Consider the following 20,510-nt stretch of genomic DNA (forward strand, 5'->3'; position numbering starts at 1 on the left):
ATAAGTTCATTAGAGTTAACTGCACCTCAAATTGCAGCCCAAATAAATGCTTCACAGAGTTCAAGTCACAGACACATCTCAACACCAACTGTTCAGAGGAGACTGCGTGAATCAGGCCATCATGGTCGAATTGTTGCAAAGAAACCACTACTAAAGGACACCAATAATAAGAAGAGACCTGCTTATGCCAAGAAACATGAGCAATGGACATTAGACCGGTGGAAATCTGTGCTTTGGTCTGATGAGTCCAAATTTGAGGTTTTTGGTTCCAACCGCGGTGGCTTTGTGAGAATGGTTGAATGTATACTGCCACTGTGTCTTCTTATTGTCTCGGCCTTAGTCATATATCACAGTCACATATGAAGTAACAAGTTATAGAGCAAACAACGCAGTTATCACAACACATACAGTATGTTGTAATCTTGTTGTTTTTCTGGCTTCCCCAGGGATTTTACCCATGCACCACTACAGTTTCCTATGTGTATCAAAAACTGTCCACCACCCAAAAGACATCCAGCCAACTTGACAGGGGCAGCCCCCTTGCTCAGGGGCAGAACGACAGATTTGAACTTTGTCAGCTCAGGGATTCGATCCAGCAACCTTTCGATTTCTGGCCCGATGCTCCTACCCTCCAGGCTACTTGCCGCCCCTGGGAATATATTATAATACATGAGTTTCCCTTATGGGGATCTACATCAAATCAAATCAAACCACCAGTAGTAGCAACCAGTGTTAGCACTAACGTTTGCTTTGCCCTAGCTAGTGCATTTAGCTAAATGGAATTTAGCTAGCTAATAAGCAATTAGCATTAGTGATTAGCATTATTTTAGGCACATGCCAGCTTCCTTAAACTAACTTGCGTTTCACGGAGAGCAAGATACACAAACTAATAGTATAATAGAGAAAACTTGTGGCTTCATATTTAGAAGCAATGTGGAAAGCCGCATCGTTCTTGTTTTGCAATAATATGTTGCGTGCATGAATTGACAGCATGCTGAGAGAATAAACAGCATGGAGGAACTGTGTGCTGCCTGCTTGAGATCCGGGGGGTGGGTTTTGGTGTGTGGCACAGGAACTGGAGGCAAGCATCTGCAGGTGTCAGCCTGTCTTGTTTGAGAAGCGTTGAGGGAAAATATCATTACTCATTTATCATTTTTTAAATGTTATTTTAATTTTACTGGTGCTCCCAAAATAAAACAGGTCACACAGCAAAATACTTTGTTGCATATGTGACCAAATTGGTCGCACTTTAGAGCCCTTATTTCATACTTTCAAGTGAGAAAATGACACGTCGAAATGGAGCCGGTAATGCATATAATCAGATGCGTCGTATTACTGCAATGTAATGGAACAATAAGGAAATACACAAATACACATGGCAGTGAGAGAGAGAGAGAGAAAAATGGAGCTTGCAGACGGGATAGCACTTGCCATGATAATTGCTTTCAACTGGTTTTGTCTGTGTTTTTGAGCCCTGGGCTCAATAGTTCAGAGAGATAAAGAGGGGAGAGTTGGGGGAGAGAGGGAAGGAAGTAAAGAGGAGATAACAAGTGAGAGACAAAAGGTGCAGGGCATTTTCTATCACAATGTTACTGACCACTTGTGATTAGCTTCTGTTTGTCTCAGGGTAATGATGCGTGACTTATTGATGACTGCTGCCTAATAGGTTGAGGAGGAGGAATAATTAAAAACCCAGTGCAGTCAAAAACGTGATTTTCTGTGTTTAATACAGTATATATTTTCACACTATGAGGTTGGAATAATACTATGAAAGTGTGAAAATTGAGATAATTTCCTTTTAGTGATATACTGGTTTCACGCAGGATTTACGGTATTTTTTGCCTGGAAACGTGTTTGGCCAATGTTTATAGGACTCCGTTACAAACAGGCCAATGTTTATAGGACTCCGTTACAAACAGGCCAATGTTTATAGGACTCCGTTACAAACAGGCCAATGTTTATAGGACTCCTTTACAAACAGGCCAATGTTTATAGGACTCCGTTACAAACAGGCCAATGTTTATAAGACTCCGTTACAAACAGGCCAATGTTTATAGGACTCCTTTACAAACAGGCCAATATTTATAGGACTCCTTTACAAACAGGCCAATGTTTATAGGACTCTGTTACAAACAGGCCAATGTTTATAGGACTCCTTTACAAACAGGCCAATGTTTATAGGACTCCTTTACAAACAGGCCAATGTTTATAGGACTCCGTTACAAACAGGCCAATGTTTATAGGACTCCTTTACAAACAGGCCAATGTTTATAGGACTCCTTTACAAACAGGCCAATGTTTATAGGACTCCGTTACAAAAAGGCCAATGTTTATAGGACTCCGTTACAAACAGGCCAATGTTTATAGGACTCCTTTACAAACAGGCCAATGTTTATAGGACTCCTTTACAAACAGGCCAATGTTTATAGGACTCCGTTACAAACAGGCCAATGTTTATAGGACTCCTTTACAAACAGGCCAATGTTTATAGGACTCCTTTACAAACAGGCCAATGTTTATAGGACTCCGTTACAAACAGGCCAATGTTTATAGGACTCCGTTACAAACAGGCCAATGTTTATAGGACTCCTTTACAAACAGGCCAATGTTTATAGGACTCCTTTACAAACAGGCCAATGTTTATAGGACTCCTTTACAAACAGGCCAATGTTTATAAGACTCCTTTACAAACAGGCCAATGTTTATAGGACTCCGTTACAAACAGGCCAATGTTTATAGGACTCCTTTACAAACAGGCCAATGTTTATAGGACTCCGTTACAAACAGGCCAATGTTTATAGGACTCCTTTACAAACAGGCCAATGTTTATAGGACTCCTTTACAAACAGGCCAATGTTTATAGGACTCCGTTACAAACAGGCCAATGTTTATAGGACTCCGTTACAAACAGGCCAATGTTTATAGGACTCCTTTACAAACAGGCCAATGTTTATAGGACTCCGTTACAAACAGGCCAATGTTTAATTAGACCTATGTTACGGTTCTGTGCAGCCATGGCTGCGCCATCCAATTGAAAGCAATAGTTAGTTATTTTGTTAATTAAACAGACAAGACACACCTACCCGATCACAGTCAACACACATATATTTTATAGTAAGTATACAATGGAATATAACAGAATAAAATATTTTTTTTCCCACACAGCAACACGGGGAAGTACGTGAAACCACTGCCATATAAAAAGGCCATCCTTTTGGGATCCATGGTTCATCTCTGTCCTATGTACACTTTGTGTACACTTTGTTTGGGAGCAGGCGTAGAGACCTATCTTCATCATAATCGCAATCCTATTTTCAAAAGCATGTGAGTCTCCTGTTCATATTTCACAACCTCTGCAGGCTTTTGGAGTTGCATAGGCCATACACGATCGAGCAAAACAAGAGGCCAACTCTTGATTTAGGCTACATTATTGCATACTAAATGTTTCTGATCAGTGATATATGACCCAACTAATCGATGAGCCATACCACTTCCACTTATTTGCCCAGCCAGAAGCCATTTAACCAAATCGCCTATACAGACAGAGATTCAGTGAAACACAATCACATTGATTGATTATCAAACAAGTCAGCCTTTTGGTCGGGAGTAGGCCTAGGCTACTACCTAACATGGCAAAATGTTATAATAAACTAGTCAAGATGATCAACTAGTCAAGATCAACTAGTCAAGATGATCATGAGCAGCACTCACCTTAACTTAGCTAACATTCATTTCCCCAGCCTAATTGTAGTCTAACTAATATCCAAATGGAGATTCAGTGAAAACAGAAATCAGACATTGAATGATTTATCAAGATTCGTCCACACGCTTGTTTCAAAGCAGCACGGTGGCGCTGTCCCAATCAAAACTGTGCTGAAATGATCAGGTAGTTGACAACACTATGCATGGATTGAATGACTTTAGGAGTTTTACTAAGTAACGATTTGATACATGCCTTCAATTGCATTAGCCTACTTTATTCCAATATCTTCGTCATTCTGTGCTATTTATTCCCTCAGTAATTATTTATGGATCCATCCATTATTGGTTAAGGAAACAGTGTATGCTTAGTGGTGGGCTATGCCAAGTTTAAAACTGCCAGAAGGATAGTAAAACTTGCGCTACGTAGCAACCATCAAGAGTTTAACAGCATAGTATGTGCCAATGACGACTTAGCAAGTTTCATACTAAGCCGTAGGCAGAACTTTACCGAAATGATCAAATAAAATAAAATGTTATTAGTCACATGCTCTGAATACAACCTTACAGTGAAATGTTTACTTACGAGCCCCTAACCAACAACGCAGTTTTAAAAAATACAGATAAGATTAAGAAATAAAAGTAACAAGTAATTAAAGAGCAGCAGTAAAATAACAATAGCGAGACTATATACTGGGGGATACCGGTGCAGAGTCAATGTGTGGAGGCACCGGTTAGTTGATGTAACATGTACATGTAGGTAGAGTTATTAAAGTGACTATGCATAGATGATAACAACAGAGAGTAGCAGAGGTGTAAAAGAGGGGGCAATGCAAATAGTCTGGGTAGTCATTTGATTAGCTGTTCAGGAGTCTTATGGCTTGGGGGTAAAAGCTATTTAGAAGCCTCTTGGACCTAGACTTGGCGCTCCAGTACCGCTTACCGTATGGTAGGTTGTTTGGAGGAAATAAACGTTTATGCTTTCATACTGGCAATACCTTTCAGATATGAAGAAAAGGCAAAAAAAGTTTGATGGTATGGTAAAGTTGGTGAAAAAACATCTTAGTATGAAAGGGATATAAGAGCTGGAAATTTGAGCCTGTTTAGGTGGGATGGAGTTTTGGGCTGCCTGGTGACATCAATTAGTTAATAGGCCAATAAGAAAGAGAGTTCCAAACCTCTTTGCCAATAACAGCTGTTTTTCAGTTTTCCCCTCCCCACTCAGACCAATCCCAGACAGTCCTAGCAACATTTTTGCTTGAGAAAATGCTCTTTGCTAAGAAGCAATTTTTCTTATTTTTTTTTTACAATTTTAACTGAAAACACAACATAATCCCTACCAAATCCAAAACATTATATCAAATGTTATCGTATTTTAACGATGTTGTTTATTTTTCCTCCTCAGGATCACTTTTTGCCACCTCCCCTTCCAGAGTAAATGGCTGTACGTGGGCACAGAGCGTGGCAATACACACATCGTCAACATCGAGTCCTTCGTTCTGTCTGGATACGTCATCATGTGGAACAAGGCCATAGAATTGTGAGTTGAATCATCTAACATACACAAATGTTCAATAATCAATGATAACCTAATGATGACGACTACTGTAGGATGAGTTGAGAGCTGTTATGAAGTTCTTGTTGTGTGGGTGATAATATTATGAGGATTGTTGTAATGATGATGACCATAATGATGATAATGTTCTATTCTATACTGAGTTCACGGCAGTGACAATGGTCTTGTTGGGTGGATGATAATATAATGATCATGATGATGATGATGATAATGATGATGACAGTGACTAGCCAGGCAATTTGGGCCACAGAAGACCTGGTATTTAGTTAGTTGAAGCCATAGACCTATATTTACAGAGTTGGGCCAACTTTTCAAATGTTGAAAATTGTTCTGATTCCAGAAATTCAGTTACATAGCATTGTTTGAATATTCCCTGTGTAATGTTAATGAGAGTGCTAACATGGCTGCCATATAATTTTGTAGTGTAAATACATCATAATGCAGAAACCTCAATGTCCCAAGTAACTCTCTAAATACAGTTGAAGTCGGAAGTTTACATACACCTTAGCCAAATACATTTAAACTCAGTTTTCACAATTCCTGACATTTAAACCTAGTAGAAATTCCTTGTCTTAGGTCAGTTAGGATCACCACTTTATTTTAAGAATGTGAAATGTCAGAATAATAGTAGAGAGAATGATTTATTTCAGCTTTCATTTCTTTCATCACATTCCCAGTGGGTCAGAAGTTCACATACACTCAATTAGTATTTGGTAGCATTGCCTTTAAATTTAAGTTTAAATTGGGTCAAACGTGTCGGGTAGCCTTCCACAAGCTTCCCACAATATGTTGGGTGAATTGTGGCCCATTCCTCCTGACAGAGCTGGTGTAACTGTAACGGTTTTCTTCCGTTGGTGAAGGAGAGGACCAACATGCAGCGGGGCTAGTGTTCAACATGTTTAATAAACAAAGAGACGATAACGTGAACACTATACAAAATACAAAACAATAAATGTGAAAACGAGACAGTCCTATCTGGTGCAGAACACAAAGACAGAAGACAACCACCCACAAACCCCAACACAAAACAAGCCACCTAAATATGATTCCCAATCAGAGACAACACAAAACACCTGCCTCTGATTGAGAACCATATTAGGCCAAACATAGAAACAGACAAACTAGACACACAACATAGAATGCCCACCCAGCTCACGTCCTGACCAACACTAAAACAAGTAAAACACACAAGAACTATGGTCAGAACGTGACAGTAACTGAGTCAGGTTTGTAGGCCTCCTTGCTCGCACATGCTTTTTTAGTTCTGCCCACAAATGTTCTATAGGATTCAAGTCAGGGCTTTGTGATGGCCACTCCAATACCTTGACTTTGTTGTCCTTAAGCCATTTTGCCACAACTTTGGGAGTATGCTTGGGGTCATTGTCCATTTGGAAGACCCATTTGCGACCAAGCTTTAACTTTCTACTGATGTCTTGAGATGTTGCTTCAATATATCCACATAATTTTAATTCCTCATGATGTCATCTATGTTTTGAAGTGCACCAGTCCCTCCTGCAGCAAAGCACCCCCACAACATGATGCTGCCACCCTCGTGCTTCACGGTTGGGATGGTCTTCTTCGGCTTGCAAGCCTCCCCTTTTTCCTCCAAACATAACAATGGTCATTATGGCCAAACAGTTCTATTTTTGTTTCATCAGACCAGAGGACATTTCTCCAAAAAGTATGATCTTTGTCCCCATGTGCAGTTGCAACCGTAGTCTGGCTTTTTTATGGTGGTTTTGGAGCAGTGGCTTCTTCCTTGCTGAGCAGCCTTTCAGGTTATGTCGATATAGGACTCGTTTTACTGTGGATATAGACACTTTGTACCTGTTTCCTCCAGCATCTTCACAAGGTCCTTTGCTGTTGTTCTGGGATTGATTTGCAATTTTCGCACCGAAGTACATAGGAGACAGAATGCGTCTCCTTCCTGAGCGGTATGACGCTTGGTCCCACGGTGTTTATACTTGCATACTATTGTTTGTACAGACAAACGTGGTACCTTCAGGCCTTTGGAAATTGCTCCCAAGGATGAACCAGACTTGTGGAGGTCTACAATTGTTCTTTGGAGGTCTTGAATGGTCTTTTCTGGAATTTTCCAAACTGTTTAAAGGCACAGTCAACTTAGTGTATGTCAACTTCTGACCGACTGGAATTGTGATACAGTGAATTATAAGTGAAATAATCTGTCTGTAAACAACTGTTGGAAAAAGTACTTGTGTCATGCGCAAAGTAGATGTCCTAAACGACTTACCAAACTATAGTTTGTTAACAAGAAATTTGTGGAGTGGTTGAAAAACGAGTTGTAAAAACTTCCGACTTCAACTGTACATGGCTCTGGTTGAAGCTGTCGTCATAAGCAGCACCTGGTATGCTGACCAGAAGGAACAGTCATACAGTGTAACAATAATTTATAAAACCGGTAGTGTTTGGATCCTGAATGCTGATTGGATGAGCAGCATTCCAAGCTGTGCTATTTTGGCCATTAGACACATTTATTTTTATTTATTTATTTTTTTTATTTATTTTACCGTTATTTTACCAGGTAAGTTGACTGAGAACACGTTCTCATTTGCAGCAACGACCTGGGGAATAGTTACAGGGGAGAGGAGGGGGATGAATGAGCCAATTGTAAACTGGGGATTATTAGGTGACCGTGATCTATGCCGGCTAACAGTTCCATCTGAAAATGATCACTGTGCCTCCATAAGAATATCATGTTCATGTTACTGTCCCAATCATTTCTTGTATTTATCTCAACTCACACTATATTTCCTCTTCTTTCCAGCCTAGCATTTAGTTTGGTACAACAGGGGTTAATATAAGCCTAGCATTTAGTTTGGTACAACGGGGTTTAATGTAAGCCTAGCATTTAGTTTGGTACAGCGGGGTTAATATAAGCCTAGCATTTAGTTTGGTACAACGGGGGTTAATATAAGCCTAGCATTTAGTTTCGTACAACAGGGGTTAATATAAGCCTAGCATTTAGTTTGGTACAACGGGGGTTAATCTAAGCCTAGCATTTAGTTTGGTACAACAGGGGTTAATATAAGCCTAGCATTTAGTTTGGTACAACGGGGGTTAATATAAGCCTAGCATTTAGTTTGGTACAACAAGGGTTAATATAAGCCTAGCATTTAGTTTGGTACAACGGGGGTTATTATAAGCCTAGCATTTAGTTTGGTACAACAGGGGTTAATATAAGCCTAGCATTTAGTTTGGTACAACGGGGGTTATTATAAGCCTAGCATTTAGTTTGGTACAACAGGGGTTAATATAAGCCTAGCATTTAGTTTGGCACAACAGGGGTTAATATAAGCCTAGCATTTAGTTTGGTACAACGGGGGTTAATATAAGCCTAGCATTTAGTTTGGTACAACGGGGGTTAATATAAGCCTAGCATTTAGTTTGTTACAACGGGGGTTAATATAAGCCTCGCATTTAGTGTCGTACAACGGGGGTTAATATAAGCCTAGCATTTAGTTTGGTACAACGGGGGTTAATATAAGCCTCACATTTAGTTTGGTACAGCGGGGTTAATATAAGCCTAGCATTTAGTTTGGTACAACGGGGGTTAATATAAGCCTCGCATTTAGTTTGGTACAGCGGGGTTAATATAAGCCTAGCATTTAGTTTGGTACAACGGGGGTTAATATAAGCCTAGCATTTAGTTTGGTACAACGGGGGTTAATATGAGCCTAGCATTTAGTTTGGTACAGAGGGGTTAATATAAGCCTAGCATTTAGTTTGGTACAACGGGGGTTAATATGAGCCTAGCATTTAGTTTGGTACAACGGGGGTTAATATGAGCCTAGCATTTAGTTTGGTACAGAGGGGTTAATATAAGCCTAGCATTTAGTTTGGTACAACGGGGGTTAATATAAGCCTAGCATTTAGTTTGGTACAGCGGGGTTAAAATAAGCCTAGCATTTAGTTTGGTACAACGGGGGTTAATAAAGCCTTGCTGTCTGCCTGTTCTACCTCAGAAGGAATGTGTCACTTTTTTATTTCGATCTCTGTAGTACCATACATAGAGTGAACGGTGCCCAGACGAGACGAGACAGTCAAAATCACATACTGTATCAACATCATGATCATAAACATATCCAAATGACAATAGAAAAATCTAAAGCAAACAAAAATGTAGACTGGGTTAGCTATCTAGCAAGTGACAAGAACGTTATTCAGCCTGCACAGCAGATTTAGTTTAGAACTGAGGACCAGTCCTTTTGCATAGAAACTATTCAAAAAGAATTGAAGACCAGGTTGCGTCTGTAGCAACATGATCAAAAGCGCTAACAACCAGATTTTTATCCGGACTATATCATCTGGTGGAAGAATTAAATTGTATGAATTGACATATCAAAATAACTTTTAATGAAAATATGTAGTTCATTGTTATTTTAATATGTTGGTAAAAATGTTATGAAGGAAATAAGTCCCGCGAGGCAGTGCTGTGGCCGCTATCGCGTCGGGCCGAACAACGGCATTTATCTGTGACTGTATTCATGACACAGCACTGCCTCTTGTGCCTTATTGCTTAAGTATTAGACACAAGTGGTTCTGTATGGCTCAGTCAGTATAGCGGGACACTTGCAATGCCAAGGGTCTGTGGGTTTGTTTCCCGCTGGGGCCATACTTACATGAAATGTATGCACACATGACTGTAAGTCGCTTTAGATAAAAGCATCTGCTAAATGTATTATTATAAGTGACATGTCCAGACAGAGCCTTCAGACACCTAGTCCAATGAGCCTCTTCCCTGTCACACACAGGAAGTCTGTTCTGTAGGCTTCATTCACCTATGCTTTGTCCCCCGGGTGTTAGTCTGACATGCCCTCCACTGTAGTGTCAATCACGCTTCACTCTAGTCCCATCCACCGAGGCGGCTTTGTGCCTTGACTTGACAGTGTTAGCCAAAGTAAGCAGACTGGATTTCAATGGTTGGGCTGTCTGTCAGTCGCTCCAATGGCAGTCTACCACTGGGTCCTCCTGCTTAATTGGAATGTATGTTAATTATTATCACATATTATACCACAACATTGTCGAGTACTAGTTTCTGATTGGCTCATTTCTAGTGTGCATCATTTATCTGTAATACATGGCAATAACCAACAGTGTTGTCAAATATTCATATGTTTGGCTACCTTTGAAATCAAAAATCTAATTGAAAACATTATTGGCATTGTTCAATATTCGATTTTCAAAATAGCAAGCTAATATTTAGGAGGACTGATGGATTGATTAGCTTAGCTAGTATGTCTGTTTGTTTAGTTACCAATGCAATTACAACAGCTATCTAGTAAACTTGCTAGCTACTTCAGTTGATGTTGAACACAGTTATATTGGCAAAATAACACATTTCTAGCTGCAAATGTGGTAAATTATAGCCGTGGTATAAGAGAGATAACCGACACGGGGCTTCATGCGTTCTCTGAAAATAATGCAACTCTACAGAAGGTTGGTGCCACTCCACTGTGCGTTGTGGCGCATACCTTTCACATCGTGCATTATTTTCCAGAGAACGCATAGCCCCTCGTTGATTATCCCTTACATGGTCGTCAGCAGTTGTTGACATTGGTATCATTAATATGACCTTTGAGTCATTTAGCAGACAGTCTTATCCAGAGTGACTAGGGTTGAGTGCCTTCCTCAACACCTAGTAAGCTCGAGATTTGAACCAGCGACCTTTCGGTTACTGGCCCAACACTAGCCCTTGTTCTATCCTAAAACCTCTTACACTGCCACGTCAACTCATTTGTCAACTAACCCTAGCTGAAGGTTTGGCAAACTAACTTTGCTCACTACACCATGCCAGTGTTAGATGGTGCTCATGCAATAACTACGACTACTTTTAACATGCGTTAAGTGGATTTTAAAGAGTAGTTCAATAAAAGTTGAACAATAATGTTTCGTCCTCATCAACGTGTTTAAACAGAGCCAATGAAGCCTGTATTGTCTGACTGTGCTGAACTGCTTTCCACTCAGTATGTATGAAGAGTAGTCACACACACACACACACACACACACACACACACACACACACACACACACACACACACACACACACACACACACACACACACACACACACACACACACACACACACACACACACACACACACACACACACACACACACACACACACACACACACACACACACACACACACACACACACACACACACACACACACAGACACACACACACACACTGTGCTCCTTCACAGGGAAAGCATCAACCATGCCTCTAATGGAAATGAACTGCAGAGAGGAAGGAATGAGGTTTGTTTTTTCCCTCTCAGTCATGCTCGAGGAGGACGGAGGTGGGTGAGGAGCTCAATCTGTTTTGGTAGGAGGGAGTTTTGGCCTAGCTGGTGACATCATCAGGCGATAAATTAGTTAATCGACCAATACGAAAGAGAGTTCCAAAACTCCCCAATAACAGCAAGTTTTCATTTTTCCCCTCCTGACTCAGACCACTCCCAAGACAGTCCTAGCAAAATTCTTGCTTGAGAAATTACTCTTTGCTAAGAAGCCATGTTTCTTTTTGACAATTTTAATTGAAAACAATCACAGTAAGCTACTTAACATTTATTGTTACAGAGAAATGTATCAGGGATCAAGGTAAGACCCAGCTGCAGACTGTTGAATTAACACGGTTTATTTTAGCAACAGGTGTAGGCAACGACAAGTCAAGGCAGGCAGGGGTCGAGAATCCAGAGTATAGGGGCAAAGATACAGGACTGCAGGCAGGCTCAGGACAGGCACAGTAGTCGGGCAGGCGGGCTCAGAGACAGGACAGGCGAGGGTCAAAACCAGGGGAGCAAGAAAAAGAGAGACTGGGGAAAGCAGAAGCTGAAAAACGGTGGTTGACTTGACAAACAAGACGAACTGGCAACGGACAAACAGAGAACACAGCTATAAATAAACATGGGATAATGGGGAAGATGGGCGACACCTGGAGGGGGGTGGAGACAATCACAAGGACAGGTGAAACAGATCAGGATGTGACAGAAATGATTTAATATTAAGATTAAAACGACTGCATTGGACCTTTTACATTGAGGTGGAGGATAAGTTATTATACAGATTTTCAGCTCAACACACACACGTGCTAAGACACACATAACTTATTTAAAGTGGAGCTTTTCTGAGTAGGACTCTTTTCCTAAAAGAGTGTAAGCCCGTACCAAAACACTCATTACATGATGTGTGTATCTCCCCGCCCTCCTGAGTATTGACTGAGCAGTGAGGCACTTGTGATCCAAAATGAATTTGCTTTTCCATTATCAGAAGTGGGAGACACGGCAAGTACACTGCATTAATCTCGATAGAGCTGCAATGCTGGCAGGAAGAGGTTGTATCGGACACATAAACATCACACTAGCATGCTGGCTGATTCCCCCAATGGGTTGCAAAGACAATAGACCCAATTCATTCTGGCTCCTTGGAAGCAATCAATCACTCACAACTATTATCCTCTCTCTCTCTCTCTCTCTCTCTCTCTCTCTCTCTCTCTCTCTCTCTCTCTCTCTCTCTCTCTCTCTCTCTCTCTCTCTCTCTCTCTCTCTCTCTCTCTCTCTCTCTCTCTCTCTCTCTCTCTCTCTCTCTCTCTCTCTCTCTCTCTCTTTTCCAATAAGGGCTAATTTAAAGTAAGTGCCTGCTGTCCTTTATTCACAGCTCCCAGGATGGGGCCAGAACCCCCTACCCATAATGCTCTAGTCTGGGTCTTTTCCTACGAGGCTTTAGATGTAGTGTCTGTGTAATAAAACCAGGGAAAGAAAAGCACAGCCTCAAATCAAAGAAGAAAGCGGGAAGCCTGATGGGAACATAGCTTCATTAGGAAGACACAGGGGCTCTTACCTCACTCCTCATTCTATTTCACAAGACAAAAATGTCCAACGTGTTGTATGAAAAAGGAACACAAAAAGAAAAAGACTTGGCAAAGACGCTTTGGCGTGAGGAAAAGATAAAAAGACGGATCAGCTATTCAAATATGAGTCATATTGATGTCAGATTGTTATTTCAGAACGTTTACTGTTCTGTAGATAGCTCCTTGTGCGAGCATTCAGTCTCTGATTTCCTATACCTTTGAATGACTGCAGTAATGGCTTGTGTGTTCCCTTAATGAGCCCATTATTTTCTAATTAGGCCTGAGTTTATCAGTCTAATGCAATCTCACTGGTTAACGCCTGCCGGTTTTGGCAGCAGCCTAAATTGAGACAGAAATCCCTGAGGGGCGGAACCCAGGCACCAGTCTGATAACAAGAGACACATGCTACGTTTCCTCCCTCCTCTCCCCCTCTTCTTCCCACCTCCTCCTCCTCCTCCCTTCACGTCCTCTTGCATGTCAGTCTTTTCACTAGTCAATCTAGTGAGGCACAAGAGGAGAAAAGCCTGACACCTAACAGGAAATGAGTGGAGAAGAACACATGGTTACCGCAGCAAATAAAAAAAACGTTTTGGTATCTTGTCTGTTGAAGTCGCTGTGCAGAGATACACATAAAAAATACTTGCACACAACAGAAGTGTGTGTGTGTGTGTGTGTGTGTGTGTGTGTGTGTGTGTGTGTGTGTGTGTGTGTGTGTGTGTGTGTGTGTGTGTGTGTGTGTGTGTGTGTGAGGGAGAGAGAGAGAGAGAGAGAGAGAGGAGAGAGAGAGAGAGAGAGAGAGAGAGAGAGAGAGAGAGAGAGAGAGAGAGAGAGAGAGAGAGAGAGAGAGAGAGAGAGAGAGAGAGAGAGAGAGAGGTCATGTGTGAAATGGGTGGACCTGTGATAGATAAGTGGATTTGCTGTCCATCCAAGAGGAAAGCAAGCAAGATAAATTGACTGTCAAAAACACAGACACACAGGCAGGTGGGAGTCAATGACAGCTTTAGCAGAGGGAGTGTGAATAGCCATGATTCTACTCAACCTGGCTGGCTGGCTGGCTGGCTGGCTGGCTGGGGGACCAGAGGCTTTTGGGAAATTAGCTTGTCACCACCAACCAGGCTTTTCTCCAGAGAGAGAGATAAAGAGGAGAGAGTCCTTGGGAGAATCTTAATTGCATACACCTCGCGTCATCTCTCCTAACCTCCTTCTCAAAACCCATTGGATCAGAAATACAGAGGTCGTTCCCTTCTGACCTTCTCCTCCAATGGGTTTTGAGACGGAAGCAAGGAGAGAGGAGCCAAGGAGTATGCAATTGAGATTCTCCCCTTCTGCGTCGACAGATCGAGGACTGTCGTTACTGCAGGGCCAGCAAATATTGACACAGGAGCGCCTAGTCCCAAAGACCTGAGCCTCGTTCACCCAGCTCTGTTTCCTCCACTTTTGATGTTGATGTTAAGGCAACTTACCATCTATCCTCATCAGCTATAATACTATAGGCCATCCGGTGAATAGAGATAATGTGGAGTAAAGCACTTCCCAAATTTCTCTCAGCTTAGTTGCTGTCAAAATATCTCATACAGATGTGTAAGTGGTATGAATACTTGGTAGAACTGCAGAATAGATTCCAGCTACCCTCTTAATGTACACATAGTCCTGTATTGGTGTGTATTCAGTAAGAAATAGTTATTCTACTGAAAATATTATATAAATACAAAATGTCCATTATGCATGACTGAAGCACAGGAACAACATATACAGTACCAGTCAAACATTTGGACACACCTACTCATTCAAGGGTGTTTCTTTATTTTTACAATTTTCTACATTGTAGAGTAATAGTGAAGACATCTACACTATGAAATAACACATATGGAATCATGTAGTAACCAAAAAAGTGTTAATCAAATCAAAATATATTTTAGATTTTGCATTCTTCAAAGTAGCCACCCTTTGCCTTGATGACAGCTTTGCACACTCTTGGCATTCTCTCAACCAGCTTCACCTGGAATACTTTTCCAACGGTCTTGAAGGAGTTCCCACATATGCTGAGCACTTGTTGGCTGCTTTTCCTTCACTCTGCAGTCCAACTCATCCCAAACCATCTCAATTGGGTTGAGGTCAGGTGATTATGGAGGCCAGGTCATCTGATGCAAAACTCCATCACTCTCCTTCTTGGTCAAATAGCCCTTACACAGCCTGGAGGTGTGTTGGGACATTGTCTTGTTGAAAAACAGATGATAGTCCCACTAAGCACAAACCAGATGCGATGGCACATCGCTGCAGAATGCTATGGTAGCCATGCTGGGTAAGTGAGCCTTGAATTCTAAATAAATCAATGACAGTGTCACCAGCAAAGCACCCCCACACCATCACACCTCCTCCTCCATGCTTCACAGTGGGAACCACACATGCAGAGATCATCCGTTCACTTACTATGTGTCTCACAAAGACATGGCGGTTGGAACCAACAATCTCAAATTTGGACTCATCAGACCAAAGGACAGATTTCCACCGGTCTAATGTCAATTGCTCGTGTTTCTTGGCCCAAGTAAGTCTCTTCTTATTATTGGTGTCCTTTAGTAGTGGTTTCTTTGCAGAAATTCGACCATGAAGGCCTGATTCACACAGTCTCCTCTGAACAGTTGATGTTGAGATGTGTCTATTACTTTAAGCATTTATTTGGGCTGCAATTTCTGAGGCGCAGTTACCTCTAATGAACTTATCCTCTGCAGCAGAAGTAACTCTGGGTCTTCCTTTCCTGGGGCATTCCTCATGAGAGCCAGTTTCGTCATATCGCTTGATGGGTTTTGCAACTGCACTTGAGAAACTTTCAAAGTTCTTGATTTTTTCCATATTGACTGACCTTCGTGTCTTAAAGTAATGATTTGTCGTTTCTCTTTGCTTATTTGAGCTGTTCTTTCCATAATATGGACTTGGTCTTTTACCAAATACGGCTATCTTCTGTACACCACCCCTACCTTGTCACAACACTGATTGGCTCAAACACATTAAGAAGGAAATAAATTATACAAATTCACTTTTAACAAGGCACACCTGTTCATTGAAATGCAATCCAGGTGATTACCTCATGAAGCTGGTTGAGAGAATGGCAAGAGTGTGCAAAGCTGTCTTCAAGGCAAAGGGTGGCTACTTTGAAGAATCTTAAATATAAAATAGATTTTGATTTTTTTAACACTTTTTTTTGGCTACTACATGATTCCATTCATTATTGTTATTTCATGGTTTTGATGTCTTTTCTATTATTATAAAATGTTGAAAATAGTACAAATTAAAGAAAACCCTTGAATGAGTAGGTGTGTCCAAACGTTTGACTGGTACTGTACCTTGTGCAGGTTTTTCTTTCTGTACTTTCTGCACTGCGTCATCATGCCCTATCCACTTCAGGTGTGTCACATCGGCCTTTTAATTTTGTCATCACAGAACATGCCCACCCCCACTCACACACATACCACAAAGAGAGGGAAAATGACTAATGCAACCTACAGCATTTTATAATTGTCTCCTTTGTCTGGTGTCTTTCAGGAGCAATACATTTCTAATCCTGCTCTAAAGAAATGATTCACACCCTCAGCAGGCTGAGGAACAGAAAATACCCTAATCCTTTGTGAGCTCTGAAGAAATAATGATTTTCATTATCTTTTCCTTTTCAGTGCCAGACAAAGCGTGCTCATCTGAAAAACAAGCATTAAAAAAAACGGTCATTTCACCTGAGCTCTCATGGTTGGATGGGGGGAATCTCATGGGGGGAATCTCAATCGCATACTCCTCGCGTCCTCTCTTCTATCTCCTCGCCTCCTTCTCAAAGTCCATTGAATGAGAAACCCAAAAGTCCCCCCCATCTGACCTTCTCCTCCAAAGGGTTTTGAGAAGGAGGCGAGGAGAGAGGATTATGTAATTGAGATTCTCCCATTGTGTATGTGCACTCTGTGACAAGAGAATTCTGGGTATTGGTTGAATAATCAATGTCTCAGCGTAGACGGTCGAGGCCCTTTTCAGACGGGGTGGAATCTTCTCGACAGGATGTAGATATTTCCCCTGCTGGTAGCTCCTCGTCATCCCTTCCTGCCGTTACCATGCCGACCAAGAAAAGCCAACCTAAACCTGCCGGCCCTGTGCAGCTCCTACAGCTCCAAAGGCTTGCAGCTTGTGTGTGTGTGTGTGTGTGTGTGTGTGTGTGTGTGTGTGTGTGTGTGTGTGTGTGTGTGTGTGTGTGTGTGTGTGTGTGTGTGTGTGTGTGTGTGTGTGTGTGTGTGTGTGTGTGTGTGTGTGTGTGTGTGTGTGTGTGTGTGTGTGTGTGTGCAGAGTGATGAGTCGGCGAAAAGGAGGACACTCGAACAGACAGATTGGTGTGGTGACCACGTTTTACCATGAGATCCAAACCCAACACAGACAAATCTAAGGGTGTTAAACTGTTGGAAATGAGCTCCAGAGAGAGAACCTGGGTGTTTTCCTTTGAGACTCAGTCTGGTGTTCTCCCACAGAACCACTTTCAAGGACCATAATGAACGAATTCACGTTCAGAAAACTTTCCTCCATGAGGCAATTCATTTTGCAGCAACACAATACCTATACGGTGAAATCAAACAAACAACAACCGATAGCAAAGTGTATTTAAAAGGGAAGAAGGCTGAGGAAGTGCAATTTCATGAAAATGTAAAGGGTATAGAGATGTGAAGCCTAAAAGAATCAGCAGAAATAACACATACAATGTCTTTGTGATGAATTGAGAACATGTGTTTTTGTAATGGCTTATAATAGATGAGCTCACCAGCCGACAACAACAAACCCACTGGGTTCGAGCGTTGCCATGGCTCCCTGGGACCTGCCAGAGCACAAGGTGTCTGTGTGTTTCCCGACAGCGGTGGTAATTTGTGGCCAGTCTCCTCTGATTGGGTTTGCCTGCCTCTCTTTGTCTGAAGTCGGCAGCTGTAAGGCTGTGATTCTGCCTAGGCTAGCGTAGCGTGGTGATAGCCAGGGTCAGGCCAGTCCAGGTCTCTCTCTGTCTGGCTGTTGTGTGAAGTGTTTACATTGCACTGTTTTAATGAAATGTTGCTGCTCCAGACGCTGAACCCTGAGTAGCCAATGAAGCAACTCTACCCAGTTCAAACCCTGTAAAGCTGTAAGGACTCCGAGTCCCTTCTTTCTCTCAAGTCAATTCAACACAACCTTTACTTTGCAATATCAACATGGTGAAAGCGCGTTTCAATCTCACTTTCCTTCACCTAGACCGTGATTTATGAACCAATAATTTGTCAGACAAAAGAATACAACCATGAACCTAATGTGATTTATCGTCTTTATTCTATTCTATTCTATTCAAAGAGACACTGGCCAGGTTGCAGGCGATATGCTGTCAAGCGATTTCCAGGCCTTCATTGTAAATATGAATTTGTTCTTAACCGATCTGCCTGGTAAAATAAAATATCTTAAACCTTGCCAGAGATGTCATTGCCTCAGAGTCATTCTACTCAGGAATGACTACCATCCAGGGCACTGTTGTTGCCAAGAAACAAAAGATCAGGGTTCAGGAGGACATAAACATTTTAACTGGAGTATGCTGGCACAGTCAACTGCCACTGTGCATTGTATAAGTAAGTAAGTAAGTAGCCTTGCACTGGCCTTGGCTTGTGCGAGCCGGAAGCTCATAAGAGCCTTGGCTTGTGCGAGCTCATAAGAGTAGGAGCCTATCTCCTGTTTCTGTAGTGTGAGGCAGATTCATGTACGAGTACACCCCCTGGACAGGACTATAGTCTATCGCAGGGCTTGTGCATTGTATGGTGATGTCTAATAGTGAACGTCTGGTTGATTCTGGTGCTGGGTGCTGAAGGCCACTGGTCACTATGACATTCTGCTGGTGCTCTGTGGTCTGGAGCGTCTATCTATTTGGTACAGCAGATGCAGGAAATAGATTCAGGTTAACTGGATGGCAGCCAGTCACACACTCCCTTGACTATCATTCTGAAACATCTGCACTCATGCTCATAACCTGATAAACATTTTCTCTCTCCTCCTCTTGTTCACAGAGCAACTAAAGCACATCCAGGGCCCGTGGTCCATCTGAGTGACAGCCCGAAGGATGAAGGCAAGGTGAGTAGGCGGAACAATAATACATCAAAAACTGCTTGCCTCCTCTTTCTCTCCTCTAGCAGGAACTTTGGTACACAGGCTGCCACATGTTGTTAGACTTGTTCTTTTAAATACAGGACTATGACCCAAAATGGCTCCCGAACAAGTTGCTAACGCTCTCAGCATCACGGCTAGCCTTTGGGTCATTGCGTGCCCTCTGGTACTGGCTGTCCTCCTTGTCATCATCTTTCAGTGGGGGCGGCCTGTGTGTGTGTGTGTGTGTGTGTGTGTGTGTGTGTGTGTGTGTGTGTGTGTGTGTGTGTGTGTGTGTGTGTGTGTGTGTGTGTGTGTGTGTGTGTGTGTGTGTGTGTGTGTGTGTGTGTGTGTGTGTGTGTGTGTGTGTGTGTGTGTGTGTCAGCAACGCTGGGTCATGAAGCGGTCGCGCCTGCTAAGATGATGGTCGGGGTTGTCGGGGCGGGTTGCCGGCAGCGCGGAGGCATTAGGGGGAATCGATTTGCCATGCAAGACCTGCTGGCACTCGATGTGCGTGGGCTGTTGGTGTGAAAAAAGTCTAAGATGCTGTCAGGAAAATAACAACACTTTAGCAAGAGAGAGAGAGAGAGAGATGGAGAGAGAGAGAAAAACGAGGGAAAATACAGAGAGAGAGAGCCAAATCACACGGACAACAACATTGGAGACTTTATGGAACAAAAAGCCTTCACTATCTCATCGTGGAATATCCGAGGCCTGAGGTCATCTGCATTTGGCCTAAAGAGTAGGAACCTGGACATCACCAAATAAATCAGAAATAGAGACATTGTCATCCTGCAAGAAACATGGCATAGAGGAGACGGACCCACTGGTTGCTCTCTAGGTTACAGAGAGCTGGTAGTCCCATCCACCAAACTACCAGGTGTGAACCAGGGAAGGGACTCAGGGGGTATGCTAATTTGGTATAGAGCAGACCTAACTCACTCTATTAAATTAATCAAAACAGGAACATTTTACATTTGGCTGGAAATTCAAAAGGAAATGATCTTAACAGAGAAAAATGTCCCCCTGAGTGCTACCTATACCCCCCCACTAAAATCCCCAGACTTTAATGAAGACAGCTTCTCCATCCTGGAGGGGAATATCAATCATTCCCAGGCCCAGGGACATGTACTAGTCTGTGGTGACCTAAATGCCAGAACCGGACAGGAACCTGACACCCTCAGCACACAGGGGGACAAACACCTGCCTGGAGTGAATGACAGCATTCCCATCCCCATATTTTA

At 42.2% G+C, this 20,510-nt stretch overlaps 1 protein-coding gene across 13 annotated transcripts in view; it reads left to right on the top strand.

Annotated features, from left to right (window-relative positions):
- Positions 1–20,510, top strand: part of stxbp5l (syntaxin binding protein 5L) — a 232,412-nt gene that overhangs the window by 141,331 nt on the left and 70,571 nt on the right. For all 13 annotated transcript variants that reach the window (XM_071340638.1, XM_071340642.1, XM_071340639.1 and 10 more), the window contains 2 exons: positions 5,105–5,239; positions 19,191–19,254. In XM_071340638.1, the coding sequence (XP_071196739.1) occupies positions 5,105–5,239; positions 19,191–19,254 (199 nt within the window). The remainder of the gene's footprint in view (positions 1–5,104; positions 5,240–19,190; positions 19,255–20,510) is intronic.

This window comes from Salvelinus alpinus, chromosome 14, assembly GCF_045679555.1.
Source record: "Salvelinus alpinus chromosome 14, SLU_Salpinus.1, whole genome shotgun sequence".
In the NCBI taxonomy this organism is placed as follows: Eukaryota; Metazoa; Chordata; class Actinopteri; order Salmoniformes; family Salmonidae; genus Salvelinus; species Salvelinus alpinus.